This window comes from Enhydra lutris, unplaced genomic scaffold (genome assembly GCF_002288905.1).
Source record: "Enhydra lutris kenyoni isolate GAN:26980312 unplaced genomic scaffold, ASM228890v2 scaffoldscaffold20, whole genome shotgun sequence".
Taxonomy (NCBI): Eukaryota; Metazoa; Chordata; class Mammalia; order Carnivora; family Mustelidae; genus Enhydra; species Enhydra lutris.
The window spans coordinates 20,550,422-20,576,252 of record NW_019154104.1 but is presented as its reverse complement, the minus strand read 5'-3'; the positions used below and the strand labels follow the sequence as shown (position 1 = coordinate 20,576,252).

The 25,831-nt window shown below is 55.7% G+C and overlaps 1 protein-coding gene across 1 annotated transcript in view; it reads left to right on the top strand.

Annotated features, from left to right (window-relative positions):
* Positions 1 to 10,324: 10,324 nt before the first annotated feature.
* Positions 10,325 to 25,831, top strand: part of LOC111148764 (papilin, proteoglycan like sulfated glycoprotein) — a 28,465-nt gene continuing 12,958 nt past the window's right edge. Inside the window, exons 1-15 of the mRNA XM_022505560.1 lie at positions 10,325 to 10,378; positions 11,662 to 11,777; positions 12,604 to 12,664; positions 12,965 to 13,067; positions 14,868 to 14,998; positions 15,758 to 15,881; positions 16,421 to 16,593; positions 16,719 to 16,842; positions 17,242 to 17,368; positions 18,310 to 18,517; positions 19,058 to 19,240; positions 19,455 to 19,596; positions 24,309 to 24,389; positions 24,551 to 24,800; positions 25,678 to 25,798. Of these exons, the coding sequence (XP_022361268.1) occupies positions 10,325 to 10,378; positions 11,662 to 11,777; positions 12,604 to 12,664; positions 12,965 to 13,067; positions 14,868 to 14,998; positions 15,758 to 15,881; positions 16,421 to 16,593; positions 16,719 to 16,842; positions 17,242 to 17,368; positions 18,310 to 18,517; positions 19,058 to 19,240; positions 19,455 to 19,596; positions 24,309 to 24,389; positions 24,551 to 24,800; positions 25,678 to 25,798 (1,998 nt within the window). The remainder of the gene's footprint in view (positions 10,379 to 11,661; positions 11,778 to 12,603; positions 12,665 to 12,964; positions 13,068 to 14,867; positions 14,999 to 15,757; positions 15,882 to 16,420; positions 16,594 to 16,718; positions 16,843 to 17,241; positions 17,369 to 18,309; positions 18,518 to 19,057; positions 19,241 to 19,454; positions 19,597 to 24,308; positions 24,390 to 24,550; positions 24,801 to 25,677; positions 25,799 to 25,831) is intronic.

Genomic DNA, 25,831 nt, shown 5'->3' with positions numbered 1-25,831 from the left:
AACGTTGTGCGGCTCTCATCAGCACAGATCTTCAGGACTGACTCCCTCCTCCTGCCTCCCCGTGCCCCGATAACCCCCATTCCGCTTCCTGTCTCTATGTATTAGACTGTCCCGGGGACCTCCGATCAGTGGAATCATGCATAATATGTCTGTTTGTGTCTGGTTTATTTCTCTGAGCACAATGTTCTCAGGGTTCATCCATGCTATTGTAGGTTTGTTTTATTATAAAAATAACCACAGCACCATCATAAACCAATATGAAATACATTTCACCCCAACCCCCAACATAGCATACTCCCAATTTCAAAGTGGATGTTCCCCAAGTCTGTGCCTTGTGTTTTCTGTGTCTTTCAGTGTCCCCAAGACCACATGCCCCACTCTGAGAAACACTTCCTTCCCCACTCGGGCCACCTGTTTGGCCACCTCACAGCTGGGCTTGAGGGTCTGTGCTGAGTGGAGGCCTGTGTGTGTGTGTGCACAAAAGCACACCACCCCTCATCTCTCTGCTGTCCTCCTTTGTTTTCAGCCCCTAGAGCTGTTGATTCTTGGAAATTTTCCATTTTAGCATTTTAAAGAATTTTATATTAATCCATTTTCTTCCTTTTAAAAAGGAAGAAACAGCCATGCAGGCAAGTTAACTTCCAGACCTGTCCCAACCAGTGAATGGAGATGCCAGACTCCAGTCCGGGGGTTGGACTCACAGACTCATGCCTTCTCCATCCCCACCATCTCCCATGCTCCCACACTCATGCCCCCCCCCCCAACGGAATTCAGCAGGCCCCTGGGCATCTGTCACTACCATTAACATTGTGTTAATGTTGGGAACCCCACTGGTAGTTACATCATGTTTCATTTTCACGGGTCTCCAATCCATCACGTGTAATTATGAAATTCAGAGGGCTCGGAAAACTGAAAGGTCTCTCCTAAGTTTGTAAGTCCGGGCCTGAACTGGCGTGAGGCTATGTAGAGTCTTAATTTAGCCTGTTTAGGTGAATATTAGTGTGTTTGGCTGTAGAGCTCTAAGTGGGTGTGGTTTTGTTGTTGCTTTCGGTTGTTAGTTTTGATTAAAGAGGGCTTCCAACCCGAATGTTTATAGCAGCAATGTCCACAATAGCCAAACTATGGAAAGAACCTAGATGTCTATCAACAGATGAATGGATAAAGAAGATGTGGTATATATATACAATGGAATACTCTGCAGCCATCCAAAGAAATTAAATCCTGCCATTTGCGGCGATGTGGATGGAACTAGAGGGTATTATGCTTAGCGATATAAGTCAATTGGAGAAAGACAACTATCATATGATCTCCCTGATATAAGGAGGTGGAGATGCAAGGTGGGGGATTTGGGGGGTAGGAAAAGAATAAATGAAACAAGATGGGATCGGGAGGGAGACAAACCATAAGAGACTCTTAATCTCACAAAACAAACTGAGGGTTGCCGGGGGTAGGGGGGTCGGGAGAGGGTGGTGGGGTTATGGACATTGGGGAGGAGGGTATGTGCTATGGTGAGTGCTGTGAAGTGTGTAAACCTGGCGATTCACAGACCTGTACCCCTGGGGCTAATAATACATTTTATGTTTACAAAAAAAAATTAAAAATTTAAAAAAAAAAGAGGGCTTCCAGACATCCTGGAGGTCATGGTATCACGTGCAGTTTAGGAACTTCTAAGAGCTGAAAAATGTTCAATCCTCCAAGAGGATTGAGCTCCAAGAGTTTCTAATAAGGAATTGGGACTTAGATATGTATCATAGGATTACAGTTATATAAAGGCTATAAAAATAAAAAGCCTAGACCTGGTTTTTTGTGCTCCCGTTGCGTGGGGTCTGTGCCGGGGACCTCCGATCAGTGGTGTTATACTTGAAAATAGGGTCAGGATAACAGGTCCACAAATTACAGAATTTAGAGAAGCTCCCCCGCCCAAAGTTAGTAGAATATCCCTCTTTGTTTAACTTGAGCGTTGGGGAGTCCATTTCTGAACTGAGAGATGCTGGTCCTCTGACTTTCTGGATGATGTTTCTAGGCTTTCGGTGAAAGGCACAGACCCTCCTCGGTTTCCCGGCTGAGAATTATCCAAATCCACAGGCTGAAGCAGCAGAGGAGATAAGCAGCGCCCTGGGAGAGTGGCGGAGAGGGACCAAGAGGAAGGGCTCTACAAGTCTTGGCAGCTGGTCTGTGGGGGTCCCCATCCAGGGCCCCTCTCTGGCAGCTGGCGGGGACAGCAGCCACAGAGCAGGAGATGCTGAGCCAGATGGGCAGGGTCTGCAACGAGGGCACAAGGACTTGCCCTCTGTCACTCTTGATCATTGATTGGGGCCCCCAGGCCACCCGCACTCAGTTACTCTGGAGGCCGGGGCCCCCACCCTGAGCTGAGAGGGACCCTCTAGGCTGGTCCCATACACCACACTGAGCTTTGTGGGGGTCTGAGCCCCAAATCCTTCTCCCGCTCAGGAATTGGAGGGGAGGGTGGGAGAGGGGGCGCTCCTCATACCTGCCCCACAATGTCTTCAGGAGTTCAAGCAGTTAATTTCCACAAAGGGTAATGTAGCCCGATCCCTACAGTGTATGTGCATGTGTGTGCATATACGTGTGTGTGTGTGTGTGTGTGTGTGTGTGTGTGTGTGTGTGTGTGTTCCTGGGTGGAAGGAAAGGGATGAGCTCTCAGGGTGGAGCTGCTGGGTGGGAGGCAATCAGGACAGGTTTTCTGGAAAGCCCCCTTCTTGCATCTGTGTACCTGCTGTCTGGACTCCGCTCTCCCACCCTATCTCTAGTTTCCTCAGCTGGGCTCCCCCTCCCTCCTGATGCCCTGTCCCAGGATCTGGATTGAGAATGGGGCAGATAGGGTGCGTCCATGTCCGGCCTGATGGCACTGAAGGACACCCCAGGACCTGTTCTTTCTGGACAGCCCTCATGTCTGCAGGAAGGGCCGGGGGGGCTCTCATTCTGTCCCAGCTTTGAGGATAAACCTCCCCTCCAAAGGCCAGCTAGCGTATCTTATGACAGCCTCGTCGGACATACCGAGCATTGGACTTCTCACTCTGGCGGTTTTGCTTGGTGTTTCAAGGTCCTGACTTGGATATAGCAGCAAGAGAGGCAGGGGAAGAGATTAGTGTGGGAGCTGGAAGCACAGTGTCACGTTGAGGGGCAGACTGGGAAGGAGCCTTCAGCACCCCCCTCCCACCTTCCCCCAACTTTGACTCTATCAAGGGAAATGGATATATGTGTGGGCGGGTGAGAAAAAAGTAGAGCGAGAAAAATGGAGAAATCCTCAAATGGGAGGTGTTCTTTTTCTTTTAGATTCCTAGTGGGCTGTGGCATAGTGGAAATATTTGAATATTTGTAAGATTGTTTTCTTCTAAATTCACTCGCAGTGCTCCCATGCAACTAGAATGTGACCTCCCCAAGGGCAGCACGGTGTGGGTGTTGGAGTCATGGCTTGGGAGAGCTGACTGCGTCTCTTCCCAGCTCTGTGGCTTGTGACTTCTCGTTGGCGGCTTGAAAACAGGCGTGGAGTATTTATACCATGGAAATGGACACCTGCTTTTTCCTTCCAGAGAGCCGGTTGGTAAACGTTTAGCAGCACTGGACAGGTCTGGCCCCAGCTTCCAGGCCCTCCAATGTTCAAGGAATGACTAAACAACCACCAGAAAGAGAAGAAAGAAGAGAAGCAGCACCCTCTAAATTCATTTCAACAAATGCCGTGCGGCGGGTGCTGCAGGGAGATGGCGGACGTCTGGGGGTCACCCAGCATCTGAACGAGGTTCCCATCTGGGGAACCTGCCAGTTCTTGTTTCTCAGGTGGTGGTGGTCAGGGTGCAGGCATGTTCCTGGTGGGCTTGGCGTCTACAAGCAGCGTTCAGGCCTTTTTCCCGGGGTGATCTGGGTTAGTGTAACCTGCATGAAGGTGGTGGGGCAGCAGTCCTGTGTCCAGCAGGACGGTCCTAACCAGAACTGTCCCTGGGCCATGGTCTATGATGCTGGAAGGGACTTCAGCCCTTGTCTGTGCCTGATTCTCTAGCCTTCCCGTCAATTCCATGAGCTCTCATGTCCTTACTCTAGCCAACATTTCTGTGTAAGTGAACCACGTCTTTTTCTGGGGATTGCAACCACGATGCCTGTGTGTCAGGTCAGATTAGATGTGCAAGACATCTACCAGGGGAAACGCTGCGAAGATAAGCAGGTGGGAGCAGGAACAGAGCCGGCCTCCAGAACGTGATGCAGCCCGGATGTGTGGCGACTGGACGCTGTCACCAGCCGAGCTTCCTACACCATGCTTCCTTGAGGGACACCCTCACAGCTGTCACCAGCCTCCGGTACAGGGCTCAAGGGCGGTGGGGGGACAGATCCCTGATTCTGCAAAGTGCACAGCTGAGACAAGAGAGACAAAGGTATTACCGCAGCAGTTCCAGAGCGCAGACCCCACACAACGGAGCTCAGGGGCAGGCGGAAGGGAGGGCTTCCTAGAAGTGGCGCATGTAGGGAGCCCTGGGACTCTTGGGGTTTTATTTTCTCCTTTCCCTCTCCAGTTTTCCATCCCAACCCAGCCTTACAAAGAGATTTGGCTCCTTGTTTCTAGGTGGGGGTCCCCTGATCTGCCATCTGCAGAGATAATCTGGGTACACTGGATCCAGACTGCCCGCAGAGCGCACGGGGCGGAAGGAACTCACTCCTATGGGCGCCTACTAGGGGCTTTAGAGAAGCCACTGACTTCCCTCCACACTCTCGGTGTGAGGCTCCAGTGAGCAAACTGACGCTTGAGGTGACATGACTTTCCCAGGTATGTCTGCCCCCTGCCCCTGGGCTACTCAGCCCCCCAGGTGGAAGGGAGTATCTGGTGCCCGTGGGAGGGGAATTTAGAATGAAAGGGAAGGTCTCCCACTTTTTCCTGGAATCTTCTTTCCACATCACCATTTTTTAAAATATATACACTGATCATGCCCACCAGGTTTTGTGGGGTTTTTAAAAAAGATTTATTTATTTATTTATTTATTTGACAGAGAGAGAGAGAGAGAGAGAGAGAGAGAGAGATCACAAGGAGGCAGAGAGGCAGGCAGAGAGAGAGGAGAAGCAGGCTCCCTGCTGAGCAGAGAGCCCGATGAGGGTTATGCTGCTTCAATCTCTGAGCAGAAGGCAGAGGCTTAACCCACTGAGCCACCCAGGTGCCCCTTTGCCCACCAGTTTTTGATGAGCCATTATGTGCTGGGCCCTGAATTCACCATGTCCCTCTCGGGGAGCGGAACTGAGGCTTGGAGACAGGGACTACTTGCCCAAGCCAGTAACCGTTGGGGCCTTGCTAGGGGGTCCAAGCACTGTGTGTGGGCTCTGCCTCCCCACACTCAGGGTCTCCTTTGCAGCCAGGGTGGGGAGAAGAAATCACGGGCTTGGGTGTCTGAGAAGGGATCACTGAGGAAAATCACGAAGAGGCCAGGAAGGAAGGTGGTGTCTCAGCTACTCAGCCCAGAGCCGGAGAAGCGGCTTCCTCCTCCTTTACAGAGACCTTTGACCAAGCTCAGAAAATTCCTGGCTGATGGGGGCAGGGAGTGGGGCTTCTTGAATGGAAGAAACTGTTTTCCTCTTCTAGACAGGCTTTGGGTAATTCCACTCCTTTTCTCTGCCAAGCTTATCTTTGCCTAAGAATTCACACCAGTCCCCAGGGGCCCCCTGCTCACACAGCTGCTCCCGCTTCTCTTTTCATTGATGGGTAAGAAATGGGACGGATTTAAAATGTTTATGGTTTAATAAGCGTTTGTCTGAATACCAGTGACAGTCTAGAGAAATGACTTACAGGAGCTGGGGGGTCTGAACAAGGGTTGGGCCTCTCACTCATGACTTACCTCTGTCCCCAGTGGAGGCCTCGGGAGAAGAAATGACCAGGGGCCCGGGATAAGCAAAGGCCTGAAGGTTTAAGAGGGTAAGGGAAAGGGACCCGCCTTGTGAACTTCCCACCTCCCATGTGGCCCAGGGCCAACGCTATTTTCAATTTCAAAAAAAATTGAAAGGTAGGTGATTTTCAATTTCAAAAAAGGGGTGGCAGGCAAGAAATGCCTTTGTTGAGAAAAAGGACAACTAGGAAAGGAAATTAAATTTATCACATTTCTTGAGCCCCTACCTTGATCTTCCCTAGCGCCCTAGGCACAGGTGACCGGGAGGCAAGATTTTTCTTCTGCTGACAGCTGAGTGGAGAGACTCGGATTCCCACAGGGCATGGCACCACGATAAACCACTGCAGACAGGGACAGAGACTGAGGGAGCCCACTGGGCACCAGCTTCGCCTGCCATGGTGCGGGGAAGGCTTCTAGAAGAGCTGACGTTTGGCCAGGGTCTTGAGGGGTGAGTAGGAGTCTGCAAGGGAGATCGGGCTTCCAGAGTGCGTTCTCCGCAGCGGGGAAAGCTGGCTAGGAGGGTAGGGTGCAGCAGTGCATGCGTGGAGAAACTCAGCCGTGCCTGAAATCCAGGCTGACCTTGGAGATACTGCAGGTGTGGCCCCAAACTGCCACAATAAAGTGAATATTGCAATAAAGTGAGTCGAATTTTTGGTTCCCCGCTGCATATAAAACTTATGTTTACACTATACTGTAGTCTATTAAGTGTGCGATAGCATGACTAAAAAACCAATTATTATTTTTTTTTTGCGGGGGTAAACTGTATGCCCAGGATGGGGCTCAAACTCACAACCTCTAAGATCAAAAGTCACATGTTGGGGACGCCTGGGTGGCTTAGTTAGTTAAGCGGCTGCCTTCGGCTCAGGTCATGATCCTGGCATCCTGGGATCGAGTCCCACATCAGGCTCCTTGCTCTGCAGGGAGCCTGCTTCTCCCTCTGCCTCTGTCTGCCTGTGCTTGCTCTCTTGCTCTCTTTCTCTCTCTCTGACAAATAAATAAATAAAATCTTAAAAAAAAAAAAAGTCACATGTTGTACCCACTGAGCCAGCCAGGTGCCCCTAAAAAACCAGTTTCTCGAATTAAAAAAAGTACCTTATTGCTGAAAAATGCTAACCCTTATCCGAGCTTTCAGGACATCATAATCACTGATCACCATGAAAATTTTTGAAATATTGCAAGAATTACCAATATACGACACAGAGACACGAAGCGAACAAACACTGTTGGAAGAATGGATGCCCACAGACTTGCTCCAGGCGGGGTCGCCACAAACCTTCAGTCTGCAAAAAAAAAATGCGATTTATCTGCAAAGCTGAATAAAGCAAACGGCAAAACAAGTCCCAAAACAAACAACCCCAGGAAGGTAGAATAGAGTGAGGTCTGCCTGCACGAAATCCGAGGTTGGAGGAGGAGCAGACGGCAGGACGCGGAGGTGTGTTGTGAGGAAGACGGGGCATGGAGGGGCGACGATCCAGAGGTGGGGGGCTTAGCACAGAGGAAACGGGCCCGGGTGGGCGACTGCTGCCCGGCCAAGAGCGGAAACAGAGTGGAGGGCAAGCCAAGCCCTGGCACCGACCCAAGGGGATGCGGCACCGGTCCCTGTGGGGGACCCTCCTCTGGGACTGGGGATGCGGTCTGCGGGGCCGGGCGGGGGGAGATGGGGCGGGGAGGCGGCCAGCCGGCGGCAGGGAAAGTCCAGCCTCCGCAGGCGTTCCTCGCCGTCGGGCCAACCTCCCATTCCCGGGGCGGCACCGACGGAGCGGCACTGCGGGCTCTGCGCGCTCGGAGACAGGTACGAGAGCGGAGGGATAGGGACCCGGCGGCAGGGGCGGCTCGGCCCGGGGCTGCTGCAGCAGAGCCGCGTCGGAGGAAGGGGCGGGGGTGGACCCCCGAGGAGACCCCGCCTCTGGCTGTCGGCCAGGTCACCGCACCGCACCGCGCGCGCTCGGGCGGGGCTGGGAGGTCACCGGCCGGCAGGAGAGGCGGGGAGCCCCGGGGGCTCGTGTTGGGCAGTCGGGCGCGACCCGGGGCCCCGCGCCCACGCCGCCCGCCCCCTCGGCCGTTGCCTCGGCGGGACGCCGTTCCCGCGCCGCCCAGGCACCCGGCTCGCAGGCCGAGCGCGCCCCTCCCCGAGGTGCCGCCAGGGCCAGCACGTGCCCGGTCGCCCCTGCGCCTCGCGTGGGAAGCGCACCTTCCGCCTTCCGGGGCTGCACCGGCCGCGTTCCCGGGCCGGGGACGGGGGACGGGGGACGGGGGCGGGGCGGCGGGTGGACCGGACCCCGAGCGAGGAGTGCGGGTCGCGGGCGCCTCCTCGCGACCGAAGCCCGGAAGATTCCTGAGTAGGGGGCGGCCGGGGAAGGGCGTCGCGCTGGCCTCGGGCGTCCGGGTGTCCGCGGGGGGCGGTGGGGGGCTGCGCAGGGACCCCGGGCGCGGGTCCTGGGCTGACCTCCCGGCGAGGAGGCGCAGACCCGCCCGGCCGCGGAGCTCTGGTCAGGCCGCGCCGTGTTCCTCGGGGACACAATGTGGGAGGAGCCCACCCTGCCGGCCCACCCTGCCGGCGGGGGAAGCGGGGGGCGCAGCGGGCCGGGCCCTCAGGGAGCCGTGGGAGCCCCCGGGAGTAGTCCGATGTCCGAGCCGCAGGGCTGGCCCTCGTGTCACACGGGGTCTTTTTTCTGTTTTTCTCCCAAGTGAATTGAAATAACCTTCTGGCTTTCGCGACCTTGGGATTGCAGCTGTGGGTCTCGATCTGGTGCAGTTGCAGCCGTGGTGGTAGAGCTGGGCAGCAATCACAAGCCTTCTCTTCTGTCTTAAGTCTCTCCCTTGGCTCTGCTCACCTCCCTCCCTAAAGTCTCCTCTAGAGAAGCATCCCTTGTCGTTCATCTTGTCCTAGAACAAGACTCGCAGAGCCATGCGGGCCTCCGTCCCGCACGCTGCTCTTACAGGAGCTGCGGGCGCAGGCGGCACTCCTGTCAACCACCCCCTCTTCGCCACCCCCGCCCCAGTCCCAGGAACCTCTGATTTGTTTGTGAAAGTAATGGCTAAATGAATCACTGTGCTGAATTAACGAAGCATGTACGTCGCTAAATGTGCCAGATTAAATTTTGCTGAACTTGGCTTAGTAATGCTGCTTTGTCCTTGTAAAATGAAGTCATTTTATACTTGAATAATGAATAACATTGGTAGAATTTTATACTTGAATAATGAATAACATTGGTAGAATTACAGATTTTAAATTTTTACATGCAAGTCAGTACTTGTTTAATGTTTTGTACTGAAGGAACATATTACTTATGTCATTCTCCAGTAGTGACATGTACGCGCATGTAGATACATACTGTGCAGACAGAACCCAGCACACTGCACACACACACACACACACACTCCTTGCACACTCACTCCACACTGCACACATACATTGTGCACACCCACATGCTACACACACTTCCTTTCACCCATGTCCTCCAGAGTCACCCACAGCCTGCACACTCAGAAACCACAACGCATGCACACACACACACACACACACACACACACACACACAGGTTATAGAACCGGCTTGTGGAGCTTTTCTTGTGCAGAGAAATGCTGGCTTGGGCTTAAGGTAGGATACAGTTGACGTCTTTAAAGCTTTTGAGTTTTAACAGCATCTTGGGAGAGTTTCTTTTAAAAATATATATATTAACGGGCGCATGGGTTAAGCAGCTGTCTTCTGCTCAGGTCATGATCCTGGAGTCCTGGGATGGAGCCCCAAGCAGGACTCCCTGCTTAGCGGGTCATCTGCTCCCTCTCCCTGCCATGCCCCCTGCTTGTGCTCAAATAAATAAAATTTTTAAAAATATATTTTATTTATTTATTTGACAGCGAGAGATAGAGACAGACAGAAAGAGCAGAGGGAGTCAAGGAGAGGGAAAGCAGGCTTCCCGCTGAGCAGGGAGCCCAATGCGGAGCTCCATCCCAGGATCCTGCGATCATGACTTGAGCCGAAGGCAGACGCTTAACGACTGAGCCAGGGCTACTAACGCAGGCGCCCCTAAATAAAATCTTCTAAAAAATAACAAATTTAAAAAAAAACTTTTAAAAACCCCACAAATTGTGCTTAAAAACAACAGGTATAATGGCTTTTTAAAAAAGGGAATCTCTTGCTAAATTAAAACCCTTGAGACTGATTGCTTTGATTCTGAACCTGGCCTTCAACAAGTGTTTTTAATGGCCCTCTTTCTTTCCCTTTTGAAATCCTGAAAGAAGGTACTCGTGAACATTTAGAAGCCGGTAGTAGACGGGCCTCTTCTCCCGCACCTGAGTGCCATGGCCTCTCGTCCTCTGCGGCTCTGCAGTCTCCTGTGGACAACGGGGAGGAAGGGACGCGCCCCTGCCCGCGAACCCGCGGACCGGGCCCCGCCCCGCCCCGCCCCCTCCAATCCCGCCCTCTCCCGCAGGCAGAGATGCGGCTGCTCCTGCTCGTGCCCCTGCTGCTGGCCCCGGCGCCCAGGTCCTGGGTGAGTGCGGCCCTGCTCACAGCTCTGCCTGGGCCCCCAGCTGGAGTGCAAGGCGGGGGGAGGAGGGGGATATGGGTGGTGGGGCGCAGGCCCTCAGCTGGGAAGACGCCCTGGGGTTTAGGACGCCACAGCTTGGAGCCCCCTCTCCCAGTCGCGACCTCCTGTGGGAAGCTGGGGTAAAGGCAAGTCCTGGGACCCCCAGCTCTTTCAAAAAGGGGTGCAACCTGAAGCTTCTGACCAAGAGGCCCAGAGCAGCCCTCCCGGCTGCAGGGCGCAGCACTGGCAACTTCCCCCCACCGTCCTCCTTCAGAAGGTGCTGGGTGCACCCTAATGCCGGGACTCCCCACTCCCCGTGTTGTCTTCCAAGACGGAAGGAAGGGGAGGGGGCAGTGCTGGCTCCAGCCAAGGTGCAGGGCGACCTGCCGGTTACTCTGCAGATGAAAGGAGTCAAGGGGTGCAAAAATGCCCTGAATCCTCTTAGGGGCTTTCTGCCTTAGAAACACCTGAGTGACCCCCTCCCACCTCTTCCCGCCCACAGCATGTGAGCTGGGGGCTGCGGGGGATGCTGAGCTCTCCTCCGCAGCTCTGCAGCTTCCTGTCGCTGGCTCTGGCTGGGGTGGGGGCAGAGCCCCCCCCCCCAGGGTCCCTTCTGGGTGCCGACAGTGGTGAGGGAGGCATAAAGTGCAGATGCAAACCCAGGCTGGTCAGGGTTGGTTTCCTCTGCCTCTATTCCCACCCCCTCACCCCCCCCTCTCACACCCCTGCGCAGGGCAGCCCTGGGAACAGCACAGTAAGAAAGAGGGTCCCTGAGTTGCCTTGCAGTGCGGTGCGTCGGGGCGGGGGGAGGAGGAGGGGCTTGTTTGGGGAGCCGCAGGGGCAGGTAAAGACCTTGACCCGCCAGCGGGAGCGTGGCCTGGACGAGCTCATTCCGTCCCCACACCGGCAGCTCATGGTTGGGGTAATTATGGGGAAACAAAACATGCCTGATGCGAAATGTGCTTTCTTTCCTCAGCCCGTGTGGAGGGAATCTGGCTGGCTGGCTCGCTCCCTCCCTCCTGCCCGCTGGTACTCCTCCCCGCAAACAAGTGGCTAGCTGCCTCAGGGGTGCTGGGTGCAGGAGGCCAGGGCGGTTTGTAAGGCTCTCGGCTCCTTGTGCTGAGAGGGGCGCCTGGTGTTTGCTCTGGGAGAGAGAGTCCAGGCTCCCAAGCGGAGATAGGGGGATGTTTTTAGGTAGGGACCCTCTGAGTACCAACTCACACCTCTGAGGGTGTCTTGTCCTCCAGGCTCCCAAGGTGAGACGGCAGAGTGACACCTGGGGACCCTGGGGTCCCTGGAGCTCCTGCAGCCGGACCTGCGGAGTGGGCATCAGCGTCAGGGAGCGCCCCTGCTTCTCCCAGAGGTAGGGGGGACTGGGCGGGGCCAGCCTGGACGGGGGACAGGCTGCTCAGGGGTCAGCTGAGTCCTGCCACGGCACTGGCAGAACCCATGGAGCCGTGGGTTTGCTGTGGGAGCAGCGTGCCTGGAGTATTGAAATCGAATACACTCTGATTCTGACAGGCAGCCTTGTTTTAGGGGAGCTAGAGCTGAGCCTGCTGCCCCCAGCCTCGAGTCCCTAGTTCCCAGTGCTACATCTGGCATGTGGCAGGTGCAGTAAATTCTTGGCAAACCAACGAACGATCTTCAATTCCTAACGCGCAGTTTCTCTACCTTCGGTCTCCGTTGAGTATAGACGTCTCCCACTTCAAGGGAGACTTAAGCCCCTGCTATGTGCCCTGTGCTCTGACACGTGCTAGTGAAGGCTGGGGCACAAGCAACGTGGGGGTGACCTTTGTCACTGGGTTGAACTCGGTCTTCCTGAGCACCTCGTGGGAGGAGGACGAGCCTCGAGCTCTTACTCCAGGCATCATGTGCTCCCTAAACTGCAGAATGACCTTGGAGTGGGGTGGGTATATATTACATCTTACTTTCTCTCCAAAGGCCAAAGTTGGGTCTTCTCTGGAAATTTGCTTTAAGAGGCAAGGTAGCCCCAAGTTAGAGGACCTCCGGGATACGCTTCTGAGTCTAGCTTTAGTCTACTATAGACACAGGGCTCATCGCGCCTGCCTGAGGGGATCTGTGTGTGCAGGTCCCCCTCCTCCGCCCCGAGTGGCCTGCAGGGGAGCCCGAGGAGGAGGAAGGGGTGTTGGTTCACGGGGTTCAAGTCTTCCTGGTGTTCTCGTCTTCAGGAGAGATGGGGGCTCCAGCTGCGTGGGCCCTGCCCAGAGCCACCGCTCTTGCCACACCGAGGTAAAGCCTGCAGGACTGGGGACCCCAGCTTCCGGAACCCCCTCCCTTCCTCCCCTCCCAGTTCCCTGGGCATCCTCCCGCAGGTGCACAATCTGGGCTGCGGGAAGCCCCTTGCTCCCCTCCCACCCAAAATGACAGCCTCCTCTCCAGCAGCCCAAAGCCCCTGCAGGGGAGTACTCAGGAGGCCTGGGGGCCCACACCCCCAGTCCTGAGCTGCTGGGGTAAAGGGAATGGTTGGTGGGGACCAGTCATACCACCCCAGGTGCAGTGGGGTAGGCCCCACACGTCCCTCCCCTGCAGAGCTGCCCGGCGGGTGCCAGGGACTTCCGGGCGGAGCAGTGCTCCCAGTTCGACAGCCAGGACTTCCAGGGAAGGTGGTACAAGTGGCTGCCGTACTACGGAGGTGAGTGGAGGTCCCAGCGCCCGCACCCCTGCTGCCGTGCCCAGCTGCTCCAGATCTCTTCTGCACGCTGACTTTCCACGGCGCCGTGCTTACCACCATATTACAGACGCTCTGTCAAATGCATTTTAAAAAACTCACAGGACCCCCCAGCCGGTGCTCATCGCAACACAACGGGGTCGGGGGCCGGTGTCATTTTGAATCTCTCCATCCTTCTATACATTTTCAAACAAGGCCACTAGGCCGTGTCTGTGCCACTTGGAGCCCTGCTCTCTCTGGCCTGCTCCGGAGGCGTTCCTTGTTCCTCGTGCTACAGAGGCCATGGGGAATTAGGGTGCCGGTCAGGGCAGGCCAGGTGGGGGCCAACTGAAGGTCAGGGCTGCAGGGGGCTTGGTACGACAAGAGCCCATTTACTCAGGATCCGTGGGGCCCACGGGCTTGCTCTGAGTGGCTTTGAGGAGGGTGGTTAATTTTTAGAGCAATGTAGTTTAAGGAAAAAACCCATGTATGTGACTAAAGCACTTCAGATGTGTCAGAAGATTCCTTGGGCTCCTCCTTCTGAGTAATAATGGTCACTGCTCATTGCCAGTGACTCCTGAGGAGTGTGGCATCTGGCTGCATGACCATTTATATTCTGTGTGTGCTGCTGCACGGGGAACGGGGTCTTGGCTGGAGGGGTGGCCCCAGGGGAGTCTGTGGCATTCACTGCTCCTCCTGGATAATTTGAATGTATCCATATTTTTTTAAAAAAATTTATGTATTTGACAGAGATCACAAGTAGGCAGAGAGGCAGGCAGAGAGAGAGAAAGTGGGGGAAGCAGGCTCCCCGCTGAGCAGAGAGACCGATGCGGGGCTCGATCCCAGGACCCTGGGATCATGACCTGAGCTGAAGGCAGAGGCTTAACTCACTGAGCCACCCAGGCACTGCCATCCACATTTTATAAAAGATTTATTTATTTGAGAGGGAGCGATCATGCAAGAAGAGGGAAGGAGGGAGGGAGAGAGAGAATTCCAAGCAGACGCTATGCCCCGCGTGGAGCCCTGCTCGGGGCTCAATCCCACAACCTGAGATCACAATCTGAGCTGAAATTGAGTCAGATGCTCAACCGGCTACACCCCCCATGTGCCCTAAATACCCTATGTAGAAGAACCAGAACACAGAGGAAAGGGTCACAGAGGGATGCCTTCTCTGTGGTGCAGGTGACTGCGGTCCTAGTAGGACTTTTGGCTGTTTAAACAATGTGTGTATAATATTTAGATGGCTATAAAAATGAAAACTCCTAAGTGACCTTGACCCCCACGCCTCTCCTAGGATTTGGCCTAGCATTCCATCTAGCCCTTTTCACATTTTTGTCTCTATAAACACATACATATTTGTAATTATTACATAGCCCCATTCTGCATTGTGTGGGAGAAGCGTCTCCCCACGTAACCGTATGGTCCAGTATGTTACAGCACAGCCCACATGCCTGCTGGTCTATTCGGAACTGACTTTGAGGAGCGGATTGTTAACACATGGGCTGATTATAAGGCTGCCACAGACCTTTCCAAGGGGCTAGCTTTTTCCCTATCCTGGGATTTTTCTTCCACCTAATCCCCAGGGAGGCTGCGGTTTTGTGAACGTTTCCAGCGGGGGTGGGGTGGAGTGGGATTCTCTCCCACTGGGAGAGCCCATGCAAGGGCTTTCTCTCCGCACCCCCCCATCCCACGTGTGTGCTTCTGGCCCCGCCCACCCTTCACTGTGCCCAGGAGAGGACTTGCTGCTTGCTTGGGAATCTCAGTTTCCCCCTCTGTCTGCCTCAGCCCCGAACAAGTGCGAGCTGAACTGCATTCCCAAGGGGGAGAACTTCTACTTCAAGCACAGGGAGGCTGTCGTGGATGGGACACCCTGTGAGCCTGGCACACGGGACGTCTGTGTGGATGGCAGCTGCAGGGTGCGTGGTGCTCCTGTCCCCCCTCCCCTGCGGGCTGGCCTGGGGCGTATTGTGGGATGTCTCCCTGCCCTGCACCAGAGGCTCTCAGGAGCTTAATGTCTTCTCATGGGCAGCTTTTGAGGTGTCTTTGCATCACAGATGCCCTGTGACCTTCTCCCCTTTGCCTTTTGCGACCAGGCACCCCAACAGGAGCACCCCTCTGGGTGGCAAGTTATAGAAACCCCATGAAAACTGACAAAGGGGAAGAAAGCCCTCCAGGGCTGGGCTGGCTGGCTGCAGGGGCTGGAAATGTCTCCTTGCCTCTGGGCTTTTCTCTCCTCTGGGTCTGCGCTGGGATCCTGGGAGGTATGCAGAGGGCCAGCAGCAGCTCCCAGCTCTAGCTGGAAAGGGCACCCACTTCTCAGGGGTCCCAGCGACCCAGAGTTGCCCCGGATTTGTCTGGGCTGGGGGATTCCTGCGAACGACTTACTTGGAGCATGGCATGGAACCCATTGACTTGCCCCACATTCACTGTTGGGGAGTCTGTCCAACCGGGGAGGGGGAGGGCCCCAAACGAAAATGTATTGTTGCCAGAGAAGGGGAGACGGGTGCTGAGCTGGGGGAAAGGGTAAACTGTCAGCCACAGGCCAGATCACTTGGCCTTAGTGGGCAATGAATAGCTGCCCCCCACCCCCCGATCTGAGCAGCGATTTGGGTTCAAATCTTCATGTGTCCGTGACCTCTGGGGTCTTTCTTCTCCTCTTCATCTCTGCCTGGTAGGTCGTGGGCTGTGACTACAACCTCGACTCCTCAAAGGAGGAGGACAAGTGTCTGCAGTGTGGGGGTGACGGCAGGACCTGCTACCCTGTCACAGGCACCTTTGATGCCAATGACCTCAGCAGAGGTGGGGGTTGTCGGGGGCGGGGGCCCACAGGCAGTTGAGGCGAGGGTCTGTTGCCTGTCCCTTCCTTGCCTGACTTCCGCTCCAGCTGAGTCACCCTGGTGGCCCTGCAGGCGTCTGATCTGGCCCTCAGGTCATGCCTTAGGGTGGAGGTCCAAGCCTTTCCCTGGAGCCTGTGGGCTTGGGCTAGTAAGGACCTCTGCCTCCTCACCCAGTGTAGGCTCACACTGCCAACGCTAGGTACCCCTCCTCACCCCTTCTCCCTGGCCCTCAGCTGTCCCCTCCCCCCACCTTCCCAGTCAGGCCTGCCACTGTCCCTGACCCTGGCTGTGCTGCCAGGGGCGTGGATGGTCCCAGAGTGTCTCTGCCCCCGCAGGCTACAACCAGATCCTCATCATTCCCGCGGGGGCCACCAGCATCCGCGTGGAGGAGGTGGCGGCCAGCAGGAATTTCCTGGGTGAGTGCGGGCTGGGGTGAGTCTGGGCGGTGGCCGTCGGGTGGGTCCCTCCGCGGCAGCTGACCTGGGGCTCACACGTGTGCAGCGGTGAAGAGCCTGCGGGGAGAATACTTCCTCAACGGGCACTGGACCATCGGGGACGCCTGGGCCCTGCCCGCGGCCAGCACCGTCCTGCACTACGAGCGCGGGGCCGAGGGGGACCTGGCTCCTGAGCGGCTCCACGCTCGCGGCCCCACCTCCGAGCCCCTGGTCATTGAGGTGAGAAGCTGGGGGGCGGGGGCACTCGGGAGGCCAGGCTGAGGGGGGCGGGTCCCAGGGCGGCCCCCCCCCCCCCCCCCCCCCCCCCCCCCCCCCCCCGCCTCAGCAAGGACCCTCCCGCACAGCTCCTCAGCCAGGATCCCAACCCCGGTGTGCGCTACGAGTACCACCTGCCCCTGGGCAGCTCCCGGTCGGGCTTCCGCTGGAGCCACGGCTCATGGAGTGACTGCACTGCCGAGTGCGGGGGAGGTGAGCCATCTGCATATCCTGGGAGCCACGTGGGGTCACCCAGGGCTCAGGGAATCCACAAAGGGTCCCCCTCCACGCACCCTCCAAGCTCAGAGAACCAGAGAAGGCTTCCTGGAGGTGGTGGCATCTCAGAGAACACTGTATTCCTTGGGCAGCAGAGGCTCAGCCCTGAGTGGATGACCAGGGGTTAGAGCAGGGCACCAGCACCTGCACATAACACCTCTCAAGCCTCAGTTTCCTCCTCTGTAAATTGGGGATAATGATGGCATTTATCCCAGGAGGTCATCTGAGGCTTGATCAAGGTGACACTTGGAATGCATGCGGAACGGTGCCCAGCCCAGAGATTGCCTTTGGTGACTGTTGACTGATCACCTGCCCTTGATGGCCGGGCCTCTGCAGGTCACCAGTCCCGCTCGGTGTTCTGCACCACTGACAATGAGGTCTACCCTGACCACATGTGCCAGCATCAGCTGCAGCCAGCCGACCGCCGCCCCTGCAGCACTCACCCCTGCCCGCAGACCAAGCGGTGAGGCCCTTGCCAGCGCCCCCACAGTGGGGCCCGAGCACTTGGGTGGGAAGGCACTGGGGTCTCTAGGCTACTCTAGGTGTTGAGCAAACAGGTGGGTGTCCAGGGCTCCCTACAGCTGGGGCAGAGTGGGGGAGGGTGGGGAGGAGGCAGCTGTTACTGTGGGAAGCAGCGGGGGGGGGGGGGGCGCATGAGCGTGAGGTCCAGGGCTATTGTGTCCACCCCTGTGTGCCCACACAGGGCCCAGAGCGTCCAGGCTGGTGGTGGGCAAGTGGGGGGAAGGTACTGGAAGCCCTGTCCGAGCCAGCAGGGGACTTGGCTCAACAGATGCCAGGAAGTGGGCCAGGGGGCCTGTGGGCATCAGCAATGCCTTTGTTCATGCACGAAGGACCTCTTACCTGCGCCGGCCCAGAGCGTGGCACCTTGCCGGGGCCCAGCGTGCACGCAGGAACAGGTAATCTGCAGGCCGCAGGTTCCCTGCTGGGCTGGCGTAGTCCTTCCGCCCTCACGGCCTCGGTGGCAGCTGGCCTTGCAGGATGGTGGCGGGCTCGGCTTCGCACGGTGCCGCTGGGGCTGCCCTTTCCCCCCTTGCCTCAGGGCCGCTCTGGGAGATGCTCCCAACAAGGGCAGACACAGAGGCAATGGAGTCTGGCTGGGGATGACAGGGGCCCTGGTGAGGAGGACAGGAAAGCTAAGAGGGGGGCAGCCAGGCTCTGTGTTGTAGGGACCAGTGCTTGGTGGCGAGAGATGGCAGGCAGAGCGGGCGCTTGGCCTTTTATGCAGAACTTTCTACCCCTGCACCTGTGCAGGCCCAGATGTTAGCATGAGCCAGGCTTGGGGGATCCCCAGCGCACTCCTGTGTGTGACAGCTGGGGCTCCCTTGGGCCTGGACTCTAGCCCCTGCTGCTGGGCCAGCCTTACCAGATTCCTCTCCCCACCAGCTGGAAGACGGGGCCCTGGTCGCCCTGCTCGGCCTCCTGTGGCGGCGGCTCCCAGTCCCGCTCTGTCTACTGCGTCTCATCTGATGGGGCAGGCAGCCAGGAGGCCACCGGGGAGGCAGCGTGTGCAGGCCAGCCTGGGAAGCCCCCTGCCACCCGGGCTTGCAACCTGCGGCGCTGCGTAGCCTGGAGAGCGGAGCCCTGGGGAGAGGTGAGCCTCTGCCCGGCGGGGTGGGGACCGAATCAGGCACCGGGTCTATGGGCTGGGGCCGCAGCAGAGCTGGGCAGGGAGGCTTGGCCTCCGCTAGGGAGGTAAAGTGGCCTGCTAGGTGGCCTTGGAAGCTGTTGCCAGGGCTGGGACTAGGAGCAGGTGTTTGGACTCTCCCTCCTTCTCCAGGATTCCAGGCAGGGTGGGATAGACTTTGTCTTGCCACGAAGAAGCAGCTGGGCACCTTGCTGGGGGTGGGGGGGCGAGGGAGGAGCTGGCACCGACTGGGGCTGCTGGTCTCTGCTTCCAGCACCTACATATGTTCAAGTCTCGAACAGGGGAATGTGGAAAATGTCCCTAAGCTTGGTGACAGCAGGCGTGGTGTAGGCTATATGACCTCAGAAGAGGGGTTCAGCTTCTCTGAGCCTAGGAGCTGGACGTGGGCCGGGGGTGGGTGTGGGGGGGTCCGGCTGTCTGACCTGGCATGGCCCCTCTGGGCGGGGGAGGACAAGCAAGCTCCCGCCGACAGCCTGGTCCTTGCAGTGCTCTGTCAGCTGCGGTGCCGGGGTCCGGAGGCGAAGCGTCACCTGCCGCAGCGATGAGGGGTCTCTGCTCGACGCCGCAGCATGCCCCGTGGAGGACCGCCCCCGCATCACGGAGCCCTGTGTGCGTGAAGACTGTCCCCCCATCCATGACCAGGCCTGGCGTGTAGGCGCCTGGGGTCTGGTGAGTGCTTGCCTCTTCCCCCGCCTCCTCCCTGCCACCAGTCCTGGTCCCTTGGGTCTCTGACAGGCGGCTGGACACGTGACCTTCCCTGGGTCTGGCCTGCCTCCCAGGCATCTTCCCCCTCCCTCTCTTCCTTGTGGGGACCCCCAACCCCGGGGTCTTGCTCCTTTTCTGAGCCTGTCTTTTCTTCCCCCGCCCACTCCATGGGCCCCAGTGTTCCAAGAGCTGCAGCACAGGGACCCGGAGACGCCAGGTCATCTGTGCCCTCGGGCCTCCCAGCCGCTGTGGGAACCTGCAGCTGTCCAAGCCCAGGGAGGCCGAGCCCTGTAACACACAGCCCTGCCATCTGCGTCCAGGTAAGAGCAGGGGCGCCGGCCAGTCTCCCCATGCCACGGCCATCGTGCCTGGCTGGTCTGGCCTCCTAGCTAGCGGCTCCTGGAGGGCCAGGTCCTTGACTTCCTCCTTGCTATTGACACCCCCCTGGCCCCCCCGAGCTTAGCATGAGTGGGGTATTCAGTAAACGTTCACCGAATGACTGAGTGAGTACGCCCCGCTCCTGTCCTTGTCCTCCCCTTCTCCTCACCCCCATCCCTGCTGGCAAGAAGATGCCCCAGGCCTGAGGAGCTGCAGGGGGAAGGGCCCAGAGGCCGGTACTTGCTTGGTGTGAGGTTGTGATATTGAGGAAAAACATGGGATGCGGCTCAGCTCAGGGGGCGAGTGGGGATGGCGGCCTCCTGCTACCACAGGGAGGTGTGTCTGGCCTGGATGTGCTCCTGCTGGGGGACCCGTGAGCCAAGCTGGTGAAGCTCCAAGGGAAGCACAGGGCACGGTGGCTAAGAACCAGGGGCTTGGACTTGACAGCAAACCTAAGTTTAAATCTCTGCTCCATTGCTGACCAGCGGTGTGGCCCCGCGGCAAGCGCCTCTCCTCCCTGATTGTCGGTTTGCCCATCTGTACAATGGGGTTAATAGTGCTTTTCAGGCCAGACTGAATTGTAAAATAAACTTAATGGTTATTTTTAATAAAATAATCTAGGTTTATCGTGGAAAATTTGGAGAAATTAAGAAAGCAGCATAGAGACAAGTGAAATGGCCCTGATCCCTGCTTTAGTGGGAACATTAGTTAGCGTGCTGCTGGGTCATGTGAGCGGGCTTCCGTATGCGCTTTTCCCCCTTAAAGCCACTTGGTGTGTGAACATTCTCTAGCCCCGTGATTCCTCTACGGAAGTCCATGATGGGCGGGAAGGTAGAATTTAGGTGGTTTCTAGGGTTCCTGGGTGGCTCAGTTGGTGAGGCATCTGACTCTTGATCTCAGCTCGGGTCTTGATTTCAGGGTCCTGAGTTCAAGCCCAGAGTTGGGCTCTGTGCTCCGTGTGGAGCCTACTTTTAAAAAGAAAGAAAAAAAAGAAAAGAATTACACTGAAGGGGCTGCCTGGCTGGCTCAGTCAGAAGAGCGTGTGACTCTTGATCTTGGGGTGGTGAGTTGGAGCCCCATGTCAGGTGTAGAGATTGCTTGAAAATGTTTCTAAAATTTAAATAATGTTTTATTTAACCTTAAATATTTTTAACATGTAATCAGTATAAAAATTATTGAATAGGCTATTTTATATTATTTTTTCACATGATTAAAAAATCTTCTGAATTGAATATATTTATTGTCCAGAGCATTTCTTAATTCAGATGCAGAATTTCAGTGGCATACTTGATCTATTTTTAGATTTTATAGGATGCGCAGTTGGAAAAGTAGATTCATACACCCAAGTTGTTCCCAACATACTGAAGCATCTTCTAGTAAATGAATTGTCAGTTTTTAAGTTTAAAATTAAATTAATTCTAATGAGAATAAATGTAAAACGTGGTTTCTCAGTCACTCTGGTCACATTTCAAGTACTCAGTTGCTCTGACTGAGGCCAGCAGGGACCCCCGAACCCGCCCTCAGCCAGGATGTGGGGGTGGTGGCCAGAGTTCTGTCCAGGGGCTGGTGCTCTTAGGGCTGGGGACCTCCGGCTGGGCTGCAGATCAAATTGTCTGATAGGGGGCACCTGGGTGGCTCAGTGGGTTAAAGCCTCTGCCTTCGGCTCAGGTCATGATCCCAGGGTCCTGGGATCGGGCTCTCTGCTACGCTGGGAGCCTGCTTCCCTTCCTCTCTCTCTCTGTGTGCCTCTTTGCCTACTTGTGGTCTCTGTCTATCAAATAAATAAATAAAATCTTTAAAAAAAACAAAAAAACACAAATTGTCTGATAGGCCCAGGGGAGCCCCTGAAAGCTTTGGAGTTCAACAGTGACAGGGTGAAAAGATCTTGAGGAGGACAGACAGGCACCTGCCTGAGGGCCAGACTGAAGGGGAGGCAGTTGGAGCGGGAGCCTGCTGGGGAGCAGGGCTGCAGAAATCCAAGGGCCCCCAAAAGCCATGAAAACGAAGGGTCAGGCACTCGCCCAGCAGACCCTGGTGCCTAGAGAGTGCGTGGGAAGTGGAGCAGGACTGGAAGCCCGAGAAGGTGGAAGGGAAGAGTCCCAGGAGGGTAAGCTAGGAGCATATTCCCAGGCTGCTGGGGACTGGGACTGCAGTGCTGGAGGTGGGCCGTGTGGCAGGAGATGGCGGAACAGGGGAGGGAATGGGCCTCCGCCTTGTCCCAAGGTTTGGCCTGGGCTGGAGAGGCAGTGAAATGAAAACAGATTTTACCGTTTATCTACTAGACTTTTCTAACCCTAAATTATTTTTTAAATATTCCCTGGGGACTGGCAAGATGTAGTCCAGAGGGGGATGGAATTTTTTAATTTATTTGAGAGAGCGCATGAGAAAGCATCAGTGGGGGGTAGGCAGAGGGGGAAGCAGGCTCCCCGCTGAGCAGGGAGCCTGATACAGGACTGGAGATCATGACCTGAGCCGAAAGCAGACACTTAACCCACTGAGCCACCCAGGCACCCCTTCACTTCTTTTACATAACTTTCCTCCGTTATGTAGTAGTGTGCTCATTGTGGAAAATTTGAAATGCGTTAACAAATAGAAGGGACGCCCCTGCCACCCCGCTGCCTTCCCCATCCCCCCCGGGTGCTTGGAACAATGAGCATTTTGGGGCATGGCCTGTTATACATCATTATAAAAATTCCTGTCATCCGTATTTAGTTTTTTGCATTTTTTTCTCCATTTTATGATGAAAAATCTTATTAGTAACTTTGAAGTGGTTAAATATCATAGACCATAAAATTCACCTATTCTTTTTTTTTTTTTAAAGATTTTATTTATTTATTTGACAGAGAGAGATCACAAGTAGGCAGAGAGGCAGGCAGAGAGAGAGGAGGAAGCAGGCTCCCTGCTGAGCAGAGAGCCCGAGGTGGGGCTCGATCCCAGGACCCTGGGATCACGACCTGAGCCGAAGGCAGAGGCTTAACCCACTGAGCCACCCAGGCGCCCCAAAATTCACCTATTCTACTGGTAACTCATGATTTTTAGTAAGCTTACCAAGTTGGACAATAAGATGGTGAAAAAAAAATTTTTTTCCACATTTCTGAGCAGCCCCTAATCTGATTCCCCAAACTGGGAAAACAGGCCTGTTCGTTTGTGTTAACTGCACTGGAATTAAACAGAGTGTCGCATCAATTGCAGATTACAATATAGTGACTCAGCGATTCTGTACTCATCATGACAAGTGGATCTTAATCCCCTTCACCCATTCTCCACCCACTGCCCCTCTGGTAACCACCAGTGTGTTCTCTATAGTGGAGAGTCTGTGAGAGTCTGGTTTTTGTTTGTTTTTTCTTTGTTGGGTTTGTTTCTTTTCTTTCTTTTTTTTTAAGATTTTATTTATTTATTTGACAGAGATCACAAGTAGGCAGAGAGGCAGGCAGAGAGAGAGGGGGAAGCAGGCTCCCTGCTGAGCAGAGAGCCCAACGCGGGGTTCGATCCCAGGACCCTGAGACCATGACCCGAGCCCCGGGTTTGTTTCTTATATTCCACATATGAGTGAACTCATTCAGTGTTTGTCTTTGACTCAATTCGCTTGGCATGAAACCCTCTAGATCTGTGTTGCACATGGTAAGATTTCATTTTTCATGGCTGAGTAATATTCCTCCGGTGTGTGTGTGTGTGTGTGTGTGTGTGTGTGTGTGTGTGTGTTTACACACACACTTTGTCTTTATCCATTCATCTATAGACAGACACTTAGGCTGCTTCCATATCTTGTCTATTGTACATAAAGCTGCTAGGGACATAGAGATGCACATATTTTCTTGAATTAGTGTTTTCGTATTCTTCGGGTAAATAGGTAAATAGTAGTGGAATCATGGTGTTACGTGGTAATTCTACTTTTAATATTTTGAGGCAGGATGGTGAAAAATCTTGAACATACAGAACAGTTGAAGAACTGCGTAGTAAGCAACCACATATCCACACCTAAATTCTACAATGACTGTTTCGTTATATGTGCTTTTTTTTAAAGTTAGTAGTTTTTAAAAGTTTTTATTTATTTATTTATTTATTTGACAGAGAGAGACACAAAGATCACAAGTAGGCAGAGGGGCAGGCTGAGAGAGAGGGGGAAGCAGGCTCCCTGCTGAGCAAAGAGCCCGATGCGGGGCTCCATCCCAGGACCCTGAGATCATGACCAGAGCTGAAGGCAGAGGCTTTAACCCACTGAGCCACCCAGGCCCCCCTTTATTTTTTAAAAGATTTTTAAGTAATCTCTACACCCAGCATGGGGCTCAAACTTATGACCCCAAGATAAAGAGTCACATGCTTTCCTGACCAAGCCAGCCAGGCAGTCCACTTTGCCCATTTCCTTAATTGGATGGCTTGTCCTTTCATCAGTTCTATCTATACATATCCTTTTTTGTTTTATGTAGTTGGGATCAAACATAGATACGAATTTTATATCTGGCTTTTCTTTTTGCTGAATTTTCTTTTAGCTTTTTTAAGTAACTAAAGACTCTTGAAACTTGGGAAGGGTGTTTTATGGACTCATAGTTTGTTCTCACTTCCGCTGTCCTGGGAGCCCTGCCTGAGCAGTGGGGTGGGGGCACATGGAGGATGAGGTGGCCACTGCTCAGGCCTGATTGCCTGCTCCCTGCAGAAGTCCCCAGCGTGGAGGACGTGCTCGCTGGCCCCAGGGATCCCCGGATGTCTTTGGGCCCTCAGGTGGCCGCCAACCCAGGTGAGCCGCTCAGTGGACGCCCCCAGCCCAGAGCCCGGGAGCTGGAGGTTGAAGGTAGGGCAGGTGGTTTGGGGGGGGCTGGAAAAGGCAGGTCAGGTGTGGACAGATGCAGGTGAGCAGCCAGGTGGCGACCTCACGCGTCTTTTCCTTCTTCCTTCTAGATTCCAGAGACCAGTGGTGGCTCCCCCAGGAGCAAACCTTAGTGCAGGGTAATCCCAGCGGAGCCCAGGGCCTCCACCTGCCAGGCATAGCCCCCTCTCTGCCACAGTCCCTGCACCCGCAGCCACCACGGTCTGGCTTGGCACCCCAAGACTGCAGACACAGCCCCTATGGGTGCTGTCCTGATGGCCACACCGCGTCTCTTGGGCCGCAGTGGCAGGGCTGCCCAGGAGCCTCGTGTCAGCAGAGCAGGTAGCGACCTCTTCCCAGTCGGCTAGGGAGGTTTGCAGAGCTCCGGTTTGCAGAGCTCCGAACGGGACTCTGCAGGTGTCTCCCCGCTACCCTGCTTGTGCCTCTTGGCGACTCAGCTTCCTGTGGCTGATCTTCCTGATGTGCAGAGTGGGGGTAAAAATCTCTGCTCTCACTACAGAAGTCGGCCTGAGCTCTGGGAAGGCGCTTGGGATAGAATTCTAGCGTTCAGATCCAAACCAGTCTACCAGTCTCTCGGCGCGTGGGGTGCTGAGCGCCCAGACTTTGGGGCCAGCAGCCTGGGGGCAGGGTGGGATCCCTGGCTCAGCCACCTACCAGCCGTGTTCTGGTGATGGGGGCAAGTTCCTTAACTTCTCTGATCTTGGCTTCCTCTGCTGAGAGGTGGGGGCAATGACAGCCACTGGCTAGGGTCCTGAGCCCGGAAGGTGCCCGATGCGTGCCTCCTTCCCCTTCCGTTCCCACTCCCGGCCAGCGGTGCTGAAGCAAGTGGTGGGCTCCTCTGCTGTGATCTTGTAAAACCTCCCTGGGGACTTGCTCTGTGGGCAGGCTTAGCGAGTTTCCGCCTCTGTTTTGGGGGGCAAGGCTGGAGTCGAGGACCCGTCAGGTATCAGGGCGACGGCTCTGCCTACTCGGTTCCTGCTGCCTCCCAGGTGGTTGGCGGACATGGCAGAGCCTCGGCAGGCAGAATGGTCTGCCCTGTGTGTGGGGACACGCTGTCTCCCGCTCGGGTCCTTGACTACTCAGCCCCCAGCACGGGGAGCCTCAGAGCCTGGGTCCTGGGATGCTGGTCGCTCAGGGCCCTGGAAGGGTTGGGGACTGGGGTGGGTGGTGAGGAGACAAGTGTGTGATGCCCGTCTAGGTACGGGTGCTGCCCTGATGGGGTGTCTGCGGCTGAGGGGCCCCAGCACGCAGGCTGCGCGGGGTCTTACAGCAGTGACAACACCGGGAGAAGGCCGGGGTCAAGAGCGGTGGCTTCTTCGGTAAGTGTCTGGTTCACACGAGGGGGCTGGGAT